Raw genomic sequence first — 14388 nt, forward strand, 5'->3', positions numbered from 1 at the left:
GAGTTTAATTCCATTAACGTACAAGCGGAAGAGATATAGCCGCAATAACCAAATGTCGCCGGAATATTGTCGTAATTTACGACAGCGACCATTTTTGCGACATCCGCCGAAAGATGCCACCGGATGTCGAAATGAAACGCTAATAGGCAAGGTAAAATAAAGCAGATCAAACGGCATACTTTTATTTATAAAAAATGCATATGACATGCTTTATTGGATCATTTACGTGAAACGAGAAAGATAACATTCCTTCCAATTAAGCGTAAATAAATAACTGACTGAGAATTTCCTTATTGAAATGTAAAAGAATTAATTGTGCTAAGTTCTGCTTTTAAATTTTATAAATTGAAATAAACAAATAGAATAAAATTTTATAAATTTATTTATTACATTTTAAACAGATATTTAAAAAATTTGATATAATGTTTCCATTATGTAATATAACTTATAATATAAATTTTTATACACTTAACATTTGAGAAAAATATAATCCATCAAAATATAGCATTTAAGCAATTTTGAATTTGTTGCAATTTTTTTAATTATAATTTTCTTTCTATTCATATACAATTTAAACAAAGTAGTGTCTATACTAAAACGAAGGAACATGAAAAGCTTTTCTGAAAATTACATGTCCAAGAGAGGGATACATTGCGTTTCGTTAGCATAAAATTATGTTAGTTAAAAAGTATATAGGGGAAATGACTCTTTTTATATGAAAAAATGTACTATAAAAATATTTCAAATTATTGTACTATTGATTTTTTGAAGCTTTGTAGCTATTATTTATAGTTCTTTATATTTTTTATGTCTTTATTTATTACTCTTTTACGATATTTTTTCCCCCGTTAATTAAATTTATACCTTTAATAATAAAATATGTATATGAAGTGATAGATATTATAACTTTCTTTTATTGATGAATGAATTTAATGATATATATATATATCTATAATAAAAAATAATGTTAACGTGTATACAATTTTAATATATATACTAATATATACACATATACATATAATAAAATATTGTATAATCTATTGATTATATTTTTAATTGTATTGAAAGCATAAAATCCTTTGGATTATAACTACATAAATTAAAAATGTTATTAATTATTATTATTTATATTATCAAGATTTTTAAAATTGCATAAAAATATAGATGCTCTGTCACATTATTTCTACTTAAAAAATACATATATATTATCTCTCATTGTAAAGTAAAATATATATTAGAAACATATAAATATGTTAATTAAGGGTTTAATAGGATCAATACACTGGACATAAATGCAAAAGCACTTTTCGCGTAATACAAAATCAATACAATCAACGTATATTATTACCTTCAAAGATCAAACGACAATTCGGTAGTAAAACAATATACGGTTTCAATGGCATTTGTAATAGCCGACGCATGTGTAACCATGTTTACTCGATAATGCAGCAAAGCATTTCGAAGTTCAAAACTGTCTGGTAAAAAATTCGTAAACCTATCAACGGTCTTTGCGCACCGCAGACTGCTATGAACATCAGGAGGACATAAGCCGAACAGAAGGACGATGTCGTAAGCGGTGAGAAAGGGTGTTCCCCGAGGGATCTTACGAGTTGCTGGTCTTTCGCATAATACAAGGTTACTTCTCTTCTGGCTATCCCGTGAGACCTCCTTATCACCGGGACGTAGCTTTTACGTAGCAGGAAAAGGAAAAGGAGGCCAACGAGCACATAGGCGTCGTGCGGGGCTGGAAATATCTTAAAGGAGCATATCCCGTCCAACTTAACGGTGCTGTCAGGATTCCGTCCGTTTTGTCGTAATTAATTTACACCGCTCTCGTGCCGTACTTTGAAAGGACCGTTTTCGTTCCTTTGATTTTTCGAATTTTTCACCGTCCTCCTCTACGACTCGACGAAAAGTACACTGAAAGATCTTTGAGCGCCCGAGCAAAGAAATCGAATAAGTATCAAGCAAAATGGAAAGGTAGACAGGAAATGATATTCGTAATGTGATTTATATGGTATAATTTCGTAACTCAGATGTTATAATGTTTTCTGGATATAAATATAGAGAAGTAAATAGTTTTGATTAAATAAGAGATTTTTATGAATTTTTGAAAGCAAATCGATAATAAAACTTTAATTAATTTACAATAAATTATATATATGTATATTTTAAAATAATACTACATTTCTTTCTTTCTTTCTTTAAAAAAGTCAAGTAAAATTCTCAGTTTGATGAGAATGAATAGACATATTTCCTTAATTTCAAAAAGTATTAAAAAAAATTCTTATTTATTCTAAAAAATAATCTTTGAAATATATGTATGTCAGAGCCTTTTGCATGATTCACGTATATTTATACGAATATATTTCTAATTAAATATGTTTGTCGAGAAACAGACGTCTCAAACTTTATACTTACTATTCTAGTTAAATATTTAAAATTCAGTTTTTTTTCTTTATACATGATTTAGCGTATTTTTAATATGTTTATTTCTTATCAAATAAAAACTATAAAAATCAAATTACGTAAAATTTCTATAAGAGAAAAATATTCGAACTCATTGATATACATTTAATGATATATAATATTTAAAAATAAAAAATAAGATAAGAGAAGATAAATTGTAGCATAAAATTCATAACATATACATTGGATGTTTCCCATTTAAGTTTTGCGAAATGTCGAGGTACTATAATTCGTCGTAGAATTCTGCACGGGCGTTTACATTTTGCATTTTATCTTGAGAGGTAACTGACGTACAAACAATTATCAGCCAGACTCATTAAGACGGAAGCAGCCCGTTCCAACCTCTTACTGCTCTTAAGGCACTTGGTGAATGCAGCTATATTAAGGATTATCCGAGACAGTGACATACAGCGTATTTGCATTCCGATTTACGAAAAGCACAAAATCCCGCACTGGCCGTAAATTAAATAACAACAGCTGTTTCGGGGAGTTTCTCTACTTTATGCTTGACGACGAGAAGAGTTATTACAGTTGCCGCAACAGAAATGTGTGTATGTGAGCATGCGTGCGCGTAAACGAGAAACAGACAGCGAACACGTATGTCTGTAATAACAAATATATTGATTAAATCTATCACGATTTTAAAATTGTTACGAATGAAAGAACAAGTACTTATAATACGAGAAGAATATGAAAAAAATGTTTCCTTAAAAAGAAAAAATGTTTTCGATATAAAATACAAACGGCTTTTTCTTACGAAATATTCTTAATTAATATAATTACAAATATAGGGTAACAAGAACAAATTTAATTTCGTGGAAAAAAAGAACTTACATCAAATTAATTGATCAAATCAATATAATGGAAAATTAAGTGATACGACAATAATATAATTAATTGTATCTACATGATATATTTAGTTACACTATTAATATTTGTTTCAATAGAAATGCTTATTATAATTCTCTCATTTATGTAAATATTTACACACCTAATGTAAAATAATATATATAATAATTTAAAATAAAATTTAAAATAAAATTATTTCGAATTCCCCCCCCCTCTCTTTTTAAAAATTATTTTCTAAAGTATATCTTCTCTCTTTCTATAATACATATTTAATTCATGGATAGTTTTGCTACAATATAATAGTCCCTTTTAGAATACCATACTTACGAATACGTTAAAGTCTCGTGTTCTCGGGAAGCACAGTTATGAATTATCACTGCAATTTCCTCCTTAAACTTACATTATCATTTACAGTAAGTACACGCAAGTAGGTATAATATTAGCGTTTCGTATTCGAAACATTACATCACAAGAAATCTCTACTAACATCGTATTTCCAAATTTAATAAAGATATATATGATAGAAAGATTATATATATCTATAATATCTTTTACAATTATCTATTCTTTCATATTCTTTTGTCTTCTAGCTATATGTTTGTTACATTTTATATTTTTTCTTCTACTTTCTAAATTAAAATTTATCGAGCAAATTTAAAAGTTTAATGTAAAATTTAATTTAAAAAAATCAGTTACATTTCTTTCTGTAAAAAATAAAATTCTTTATTCTGATAATTTCATGTTGATATTTCGAATGTACCATTTATTTAATCCTTGATTTTTTAATCATTTGAATTTTTAAACAAAATTTAAAAATTAAAGAAACCAATTTTTCTTTATTAGAGTAAATTATTGTAAACAAAGAGCTTTCTAAAGACTTAATTTAATTTTCAATAGATTTTAGTTAAGTGATTTGTTAGTTTTAAAAAATAAAGAGTAATCAAATATTTATTAGTTAAATACTAAAAGCTTGCAACAATTGATGATCTCTTTTGATTTATCAGTAACCAAAAATAAAACGCAAATTAGTTGAAAATATAGATGCCATGATAGCTTGCCAAACGTAGAGGACATTCTGTATTTTCTTATACCTGTCTACTATCGTTTAAAAAGCATGAAACGTAACAAATACGATGCGTTCACCAGTTTCCCCAATGGCAGGTGATTAAGGATGGGCGGCAAAAACGGGAATGCATTTCCCCAGTAACGACATTTCCATGCAATCTCAGACCACAACGATGTTTTATTCCCACAGGTTCCATCCTTCAACGGATCCTCTTACCTACGTTATCCGGGATTGGCGGACACGTCGCTGTCGTGGCTGGAATTGTCCGTCACGTTAAAACCAACCGCGCCGGACGGCGTGATACTCTACAACGGCCATCACAGCGATGCCACTGGTGACTTTATTGCTCTCTATCTCTCCTCGGGCCACGTGCAGTTCACCTTCGACCTCGGAACAGGACCTGCCACTTTGAGGTAAGCCGATGGCCCTCGACGAAGTTTCAGCAAACGGTTCCGCCGGGCGTATCGAACAGCTACCTCGAGGTGACAATCCACCGGAGCTGGTCGTTTCGCGATAGACGTTGTTACTCACACCGCGTAGCGCAGCGTTAGCGACGAGACGCTAATTGCATCGTTTGCGTATGCATCATCAGATAATTAAACCGATAACTAAACTGGAGCGCGTGTCGATATCCTGCGCTCAAACTTTTTGTGCTACCTGTTTTACGAAGAGAAAGTTTTTAACGCGCTTTAATGCTAATTATTTGAATTCATTTAATTCGTTATTAATTAACGAATAATATCATTGTTAACAAATGATATCATTGTTAGCCAAAATTGTTCTAAAGTTATAACTGTTCTTTTGGATAAACATCGGAAATGTTTAACAAATTATTGGGCTTAAGCTATTATATTCTTAATATCGATTATCATTTTTAGATAATATTTTGCGAAAAGTGGAACGTTAATAAGCGCTAATGCTAATCGGATTTATCGGATTGTTGGATTTAATTTGTTGTAATAGTGAACAACGAATAAAATTATTAAGTGAAATCGATTAAAATTGATAATGTACACCAATGGTAATTATTGCAAAAATTTGAACTGTTTCTAATGATTTAAATCAAATTAGTATATTTTTTATTATTGAACATAATTAAAAATATGATACATAAAAAAATTTTTTATACTATCGAATTTAAAGAAACTTCTTTTCAAAAATATTCTTTGATTATAATATTAAAAGATTATATATAAGTATTATGTTATAGGAATACTGATACGATTAATATATCAGGGTTGATTATCAAAAAGTTGAGAACTCTTAATCAGTGCATGGCACAGCATTCTCTTCTTTTTATTAAATTGCTGATATAATATTAGTGCATTATATAAAATGGTTTGTGCCAAAACCATCTTATATATTGTACTTATGATAACTTTTATCCTAAGTAAATAAATAAATAAAGTTGGTAAATAAATTTTTTTTATTAGCTTTTTGGCTAATTATCAATTACGATTTCCCTGTGAAAAATATGTTTTATAATTTTTACTGTAGTTAGCTATTACTGTAATAAAATTTATGATGAAAGATAATAATAATTGACTCGTATGATTTAAAAATTTCAGAAAGTGTAAAGCCTAATCGAGTCTTGAAAACAAGATGTTAATGTTTATTATATTATGTGAATTTATATACTGCGTATGTAGTCCCCCCCGCGACGCTGATAGATTTTCAGCATTGACGCATACATATTCACTACCGCAGTAATATCACTTAGTTAAATTGAGAATCAATCTAACCAATTTTTGATGCCTATAGCATCTTATTAGATCTTGTGATATTCTTCGCAATCTTATTTTTCACAGATTTTAAATTATTACTTTAATATTAAATTTTAATATATGTCTTTCAACATATTATTAAGATCTAATAAGATGCTATAGGCATCAAAAATTGGTTAGATTGATTCTCAATTTAATTAAGTGATATTACTGCGGTAGTGAATATGTATGCGTCAATGCTGAAAATCTATCAGCGTCGCGGGGGGGACTACATACGCAGTATATAAATTCACATAATATAATAAACATTAATATCTTGTTTTCAAGACTCAATAAAATTTATGAATATACCATCTTTTTTACTAAAATTGGCCACGTGGAATAGATTAATTGAAATGAGTCGGAATTAGATAATATCCAATTTTAATATCTTTATTAAGAAAAATATCTGATTGAAAATAGACGAATCAGAGGATTCTGATTATATCACTAAAGCTTCTAGTCATCTCAACTAGAATTGTAGTATAGATTTAGCCTTAAATTTTTTTATTCCTACATTTTTAACAACAATTTCAATTAATCCAACAAAACTCTTTTCTCAGTATTTAGATCAACACATTCTGTTAAAAAATAAATTTACAAATATAATATTTCATATATTTTTTTTTTTTCATTTTTAGTATAGAAACTATAATATATACGAAAACAAATTATGTATTTTATAATTAAAATAACCATTTTATTTAAATTAATATTATGATTACTATTATTTTTTGAAAGATAGAATTCACATTAAAATAAAAACTCTATATTTTGTTTTATCTCCAAAAAAATATGTTACTGCCAACTCTGGAACGTGTGACAACTTCGCGTATAATGCTAATTATATTATCACATTTTCGTAGATTTATTTAAAATTAAATAACTTTTATTTGTACGGATCTGTGAAGCTAACACGACATTCTGTCGATATAAAAAAAATTACAACAGTTCCAGTACTTTTCATAGTGTGTTTTACAGTTATTTTATAAAAATAAACAATAGTTCCGCATTTGTAATACTAAAAAATTAAAAATGAAAATATGTTGTGTGCTAACTTCGAGAATTTATCACGACACTTTCTCCTCTAAAGTACCAAAAAACGCCAAATATTATCAATTTTGGCAACAGTTCCAATTAATATTACTCGAGTTCTACTAAAATATATAATATGAAAACAAAATTCCTGATTACACAATGAACAATTACTGAAAATTGTCAAATTTAAACATAAGTACAGCATGGATACCTGGAGAAAAAGTGTCGTGCTGGATACGGAGATTAAAAAATTGTTTAAAAATATCTAGCTGCCGGAACTCTGCTTAAAAATTATTGCAGAGCATAGAACTTTGCCAGTATTAACTAGAACTGGCGTTATAAAACTGGTATGAACAACCAGGACGACACTTTTTCTCCAGGTGTCATGTTGTACTTATATTTAAATTTTATAATTACTAATAATTGTTGGAATTTTGTTTTCATATTTGTATATTTTAGTAGAACTCGAGTAGTATTAATTGGAACTGTTGCCAAAATTGATAATATTTGTCGTTTTTTGGAACTTTAAAGGAGAAAGTGTCATGCTAGATTCTCGAAGTTAGCACGATATATTTTCATTTTAAATTTTTTAGTATTGCAAAATGCGGAACTATTGTTTATTTTTGTAAGGAACTGTTGTAATTTTCGATATTGACAGAATGTCGTGCTTACTTCATAGATTTTATTTGTACGATGATTCAAAAGTAATAATTATTTAATACCTTTAACGGATGTATATATTATAATTTATAACATATATTATAACATAATGTTTAAAAATCTGACATCTCTACTTTCTTTTAAAAATCATTACTCGAAAACTGTGACAATCGATCCCAGTTATCCCTATCTTATTAATATTTTTTAATAAAGAAACATTATTTAGGAAATTAGTATTTTATAAAATTTATGTTTTACTTAAGATTTTTATATCAAAATTTAAATTAAAAATAACATTTTACCAAATATGACACATGACCTCGTTTGTATTATTAATATAAAATTATTCAGAATATGCTGCTGAAAATGAATTTCGTGAAATACTTTGCATTCGCATTCTAACAGCTTGACTATCAGACTACTTTCAATTCTATTGAATAAAATCTGAATATTGGAATATTCCTTATACTTTACAATTGAATAAAATTTTAGACAAATCGATAATATAAAAACGATACATTATTGTGTTAAATTTATTATATGCAAATATGTATTTGTGCTAAACAAATTTCGTAATAAATAATATGTATATAAATATATATATATATAATTGCGTACATATTATATAATTTATTCTATTACTTAACGAATTTTTAATCAATTTTCTTGTGGAAGCATCAGGAGAGATTGTGTCATGAGTTTTCAAGATTAAATTTTAACAACTAAGCAACATCTTATTAAATTTTAACAACATGTTAGCAGTTTCTAGTTTCAAATTGTAAGTCTATCAGAGAAAGTAGAGTTTTCGTAAAATTAAACAAGAGAGACTAAAACTGTAAAAAAAAAACATTACTTAAAAGATACAAATTATTGATGCCACGAAATCTTAATTTCAAAAATGCTCGATTTTTTAATTGTTAAATATTAGAAATATTCTTTCTAAATACCATATAATTTATCATTCTTGTGTGTTATGAATAAACTTATAACACGCGTATATGAATCCTTATACAATATAATATTTTATTAACAATTTTCTAATCGTGCAGAAACATTTATATACCATTTATAATTCAGTTCGTTAGATAATAAATCTTACGCAAAAATACATCTCCTTTTTGCTAAATACAAAGCGACCGCTAGGAAACTCGGACGCAAAAAGAAAATGTGCATTATTACATGCGCCATTAAACAAGGATATTTAACTCCGTGTCTGGAAAAAAGAAGAAGCGGATAACAAGTGAGCCTCGAAGTTTCAAGCGCGCCGTATCTTTTTATCATAATAACGTCGGACGAAAAGTCCAATATGAAAATTTTCGACTCCATCGTTCCTTTATTAATTAGCAATTTACTTCCCGCTTACAATCCCACGAATCTCCTCTCCCTCGCCCTTCTTTACCTGCGTCTGTCCTTTCGTCACAATTCGACATTAATTATGCAAGAATTTCTTCTGTCGAATCTTCTCGGGAAAGGAAAGTACCGGTCTCCGTCTACGAGAGAGAATCCATTGTCTACGGAACACGCGCCGACTTTTCTTGCGAAATTCAAATTGAATGATCTGACTTTGTGGCCGCGAGCGTAAAGTTTCTGCGGTACGTGCGCGAATTTTCGTTCCTCTGTACCGCTTGGAGGAAAACTCCAGGCTGTCTGGTTGACTGGCTGGCGCGGCTTCCCGGGCGTCGTCGTTGCAAAATCAAATCGATGGAGCGTCCGTCAATATCGAGTTAACGTCGATTATAATTGTAGACGTGAACGAGAGAGGAGAGAGCGGTCGGCGTTAATTGCTTCACACGGGCCCCGCGACGAAAGGTGCGCCGTTTCAATTTTTCAATGTGCAAGTCTCGTTCTAGTTTTTTAGTGTTAACGTGTTTTTGCAAGAGCTTCATTTCGTGGAAAGTAGAGTTGCTCCGGGCAAAATGTTCTGCAACGTTAAGACTTTCAGTAGAAGAGATGCAATGTGAAAATACGATATAGGGATGTATTATATCCCATAAAATTGACATAAAATCGCAGGAAGATTGATTTTTTGTGAGAGCATAAATAGAAGATAAAAAAGACTTGTTCTCGTACGAAAATCCATTTTAAAAAATTAAATTGTTCGAAAAATCCGTAAAAAAGTAATATCGTGTCTCTTTTTCAACCTCGGATATTCTTCAAGAACCTTATGTCATACTTCGCTAAGTTAGAAGGATCATATCGTCTCTCATGCTATACTTCATTTTCCTGTTCAGAGTTTTTATAATGAAAAAGATAAAGAAATGTTAAAATACAACACGCATTAATTAATGTCATATTTACTAGAAATAGTAACAAAAAAATGAATTTATAAGAAATATTATAAATAAAGATACACATTTACAACTTTAATCCTGAAAAATATTTCTATTTATTTGAAACGCATAGTCTTTTATCAAAAAAGTATTAAAAACATATTTGAAGTACATAGCTTATTCAAGGAAATAATTAGCAAAAAATACATTTAAAAAGGTTTTTTATATATAATATTTAATTAAAGTAAAAAAAACTACTTTTTTTATGCTACTTTAATTACAATCATATATTACTTCAATTTATTTCTGAATTCAAAATAATCCGAAAAACAAGTCGGTGCCAGTAGAAAATCGGATTTTATAAGCTTTATGGTACATAATATTATATATATATAACACATGCATATTCGTTTCTATTTACTAATTAGGAAACTTTCTTCTTTCTGTCTGATAAAATGTTCAGATTTCAAAATATTCCCTGGTCCTTTAAAATGAATGATAATTTCAAAATATTCTTTGAACCTTCAAAAGTGAATGATGATTTTATTTTCAGTGGTATTTACGTTATTGTTTTAGGAGCGAAAATCCAATTCGTCTTGGCGAATGGGTCGAAGTTCGAGTCTCCAGGACGGGTCGTTTGGCATCCTTGGAAGTTGAGGATGACCCAGCCCAGGAAATCCTGGCGCCCGGAGCGTTCACGCAATTATCCTTACCGTTGAACCTCTATTTAGGCGGAGCGCCGTCCTCCGACATGTACTCGCCGAAGATGAAAACTACGGCCAGCTTCGTCGGCTGTATTCAGGCGATCGTGCTGAATAATCGCGAGGTAAGAACACTGGGATTATACAGGCTGCTCTGGAGTTGCGCGGTAGATAATGTTACTGTTGGAATGCCTTGGAGTTTGAGCCACTCTGGTCTGGTAGATAAGATGTTGAAGCTCCCACTTGAATCATTTGAATTTAAATCTCTATCGTCGCATCTGGCATTTTATAAAAATCGAGATGAAATAGACATAAACTAAACAAACGTATAATTATAAGTCAGGAAATTACTAGTAACAGACAAGCAAATAAATAATGATAATAATTTATCATAAGAGTCAAATTAAAATGAAAAAATCTGTTTAAAATTAAATTAAGAGTTCTTTGAAGTTAAATTGATAAAAGGCTCTCACAAAGCTCTTCCTTTTTCAGAAATATTGAGATCATAAGACCTTTAATATGAAAAAACTGATTAAAAATTCATCAAAACACGCGACTCTGAATGTTTTACCTCTAATTATTTATATATGAAAGATTAATATAAAAGAAGCAATTAAGTTTTTTGAATTGTGTAAATATTGAATTTTTCTTTTTAACAGAAACATTTCAATTAATATAGCAAATACAAACAAATTCGCTTTCTGTTACATTATTTTAATGGAACATTTTAAATTTTCGTTTATGTTAAGTATTGTTGTTTTTAACTGTTATGATTCTCATCGTAGGTGGGTATCCTAGCTGAAGCGTTAGGTGGGGTAAACGTAGGAAATTGTGGGCATGCATGCGAGGCTAGACCGTGTGGCGATGCGGAATGTCGGCCTCTTCGTGAGCGATTTACCTGCCAGTGCCGTCCAGGAGTACCGCACCCTTGTCCTGCACCGGATGATTATACGCCGCTGGTCCCGCCACCGGCGAGAATCAGCAGCAACGCTGTTACGTCCGTGAGATACGAGAGGGCTGTGCCCAGCTTCACCGGCAGTGAAAGCTACCTACATTATAACGATGCCGACACAATGAAAAGGTGCTCTATACAAAAATAATAAATGGCAAACTTCTCATAAGAAATTCTGATAATCCTGTACTTTGAATGCTTTAATTATAAAATTGGGATTTTTATATAATTACATTAAAATTATTCTTTATTTTCCTGAAATCTCAAATAAATATTGAGAGAAATATAGCTTTTTTTTCTCAGAGAACTGAAAAGTTGCTTCTTATTTTTGTGACATTTGCTATCGTGTTTAAAATTATGATTTGCGACACTCTTTACACGAACGTACTCATCAATTGACACTCTCATGAATTTTCTACCCTCATGATTTCGTGAAATGTGTTAGCGATCCGTTTTTATAATTTAAAAATCCTGTTGATTTGTTTATTAATATTTTATTTATGCAAGTGTAAAATAATCGGCAGCACGCAAAAGTTCGGTAAATGTCAAAGCTACATGTCGGCGTTTGAAAGCCGAGTGGGGCGTAAACAGCGTTACACGTTGCACTACACAATCGCTCCTTGACCTGATTTAATAATCCTGCGTTAGTCTATCAAACGTTCGTGCCACGCACAAGTGACGAGTGACAAAAATAATCTTTATTTCACTAGATAACTTTTTAATTTACATATAATAGCTGTCTAATTCTTTTGATGAAATAAAACTTTCGTAAAAAACGTTTTGCTGGAGCATCTAAAAATTGAACTAGATACAGATCTGAAAATAATTTTGTTGAGACCCATTAAAATAATTATGTAAAACATTCAAACTGGTTACTAGAATGTCAGAAACTTTTTACAGCATTGCTCATACTTAAATTCTTACACAATTAATTTTTGGTAATTTACCCAAATTATTCGTTTCGTGTCTTTTACTCAAATTATTCATGTAAGAAGTTTGTATCCATAATATATGAATTGATTATACAAAGTAAAATAGCCGTTGACAGTTATAATTAATATATATTATCAAGTTTAATTATTTCTCTCCAGATTAACCATTCCTCACATTGTGCGTCACATCGTCGCGATTCCTTTTTTTGTTTTCCTATATTAAAACGTTTTTATCGATGTTTGCAGGATAATCAGTTATAGGGTAGACATCAATATGAGATTCCGCGCCAGTAGCAGCAGTGGCCTGCTGCTGTGGAGCGGTCGTCAATCTGATCCTCAGGAACAAAGGGATGAAAATGACGACTTCCTCGCCCTCGGCCTGGATCACGGTTATCTTACTCTTGCATATAATTTGGGTTCCGGAGAAGCCGTGTTACGGTATAATCTCACGCGATTGGATGACGATCTGTGGCATCGTATCAGGGCCGTTAGGTGAGAATAAACGCTTTATGCGCTTCGTTACCCAATTCCTTCCCTTCCGCTTGCACACCTATTTTCATAATATTTATTTATTTAACATATTGATCAATAAAGGGAGGTGATGTTAACAGAAGTGTTAAAATAATATATTATTAAATATACGAGAAAATAATTATTTTCACATTTTGTTAACAAAATGTAACACACGTATATTTAGAGGGATTTATAATTTCATCACGAATTTAGTTAAAAAGTAATTAAAAATAAAAAAGCTGTGACAAAAAAAACCTAGGACGATTCAATTTTAACTAAAAAAAATGGATATAAATTTGTTAAAAAATTGTTAGTTAAGAAATATGTAGTTTCCATAAATGCAAGCAGGCTATTGTGTGGAAATAATGTTGTTCTATTTCCAATTTTTATTCATATAGCTGTGTAGCTTGAGGCTACCATTTAAAATGGTACTATTTCCATGAAATTTCATGAAAGAAGAATATTTTTTATAAACATTCATGTATTAATCTACACCATTCTATATTTCGCCGAAAGCCAATAAAAAATATCTGTGTCTACCTCTTTTCAAAGCAAATCGCTTTTTATTTAAACCGGAGAAAAGAAAAATGTTTATATTCGAAATGGGTCATGGAGCATTGAATAACATTGACTTTTTCTAGAAATGAACAATGGGCATCTCTCGTAGTAGATAGTGGCACTGGTGTCTCAGCATCTTCTCCAGGACAACTGAGACAACTAAACACTGATACCGGTCTTTACGTAGGTAAGTAATAAAACATTTTTATCGTTACTATATCTCATCATAGATTTCAATTCAATTATAATCAACACACAAATATTGTTATTGGCAATATTTCTGTGTACAAAGATTTTACAAATCCGTCGTAGAGAAAAAGATGTGATAAGATTAATCAATGTCTAATTACTTAAACAATTCTAAATTGTTTTAATAATCCTTAATAAACAAATTATACTTCTCTCGTATTAAATAAATCTTTATCTAAAGAAACAAATTCTTTCATGCTAATTCAATTCGTTCTGAAGGCGGTGCGCCGGATGTCGTGAGGACAACGGGAGGCAGGTACGCGAAGGGCATCGTGGGTTGTATCAGCGACCTCGTATTAGACTCGGACTTCTCCGTCGCTCTATCGTCGCCAGCACAGGCAACCAACACACACTCTTGCATCCCCTGA

The 14388-nt window shown here is 30.4% G+C and overlaps 1 protein-coding gene across 1 annotated transcript in view; it reads left to right on the plus strand.

Annotated features, from left to right (window-relative positions):
* The window catches only part of LOC108775310 (EGF like, fibronectin type III and laminin G domains protein pikachurin), a 105024-nt gene extending 90636 nt beyond the window's left edge, over positions 1 to 14388 (plus strand). Inside the window, exons 9-14 of the mRNA XM_018541639.1 lie at positions 4574 to 4797; positions 10692 to 10941; positions 11602 to 11897; positions 12947 to 13192; positions 13855 to 13958; positions 14240 to 14388. Coding sequence (XP_018397141.1) covers positions 4574 to 4797; positions 10692 to 10941; positions 11602 to 11897; positions 12947 to 13192; positions 13855 to 13958; positions 14240 to 14388 — 1269 coding nt within the window. The remainder of the gene's footprint in view (positions 1 to 4573; positions 4798 to 10691; positions 10942 to 11601; positions 11898 to 12946; positions 13193 to 13854; positions 13959 to 14239) is intronic.

This window comes from Cyphomyrmex costatus, unplaced genomic scaffold (assembly GCF_001594065.2).
Source record: "Cyphomyrmex costatus isolate MS0001 unplaced genomic scaffold, Ccosl1.0 scaffold297, whole genome shotgun sequence".
Classification (NCBI taxonomy): Eukaryota; Metazoa; Arthropoda; class Insecta; order Hymenoptera; family Formicidae; genus Cyphomyrmex; species Cyphomyrmex costatus.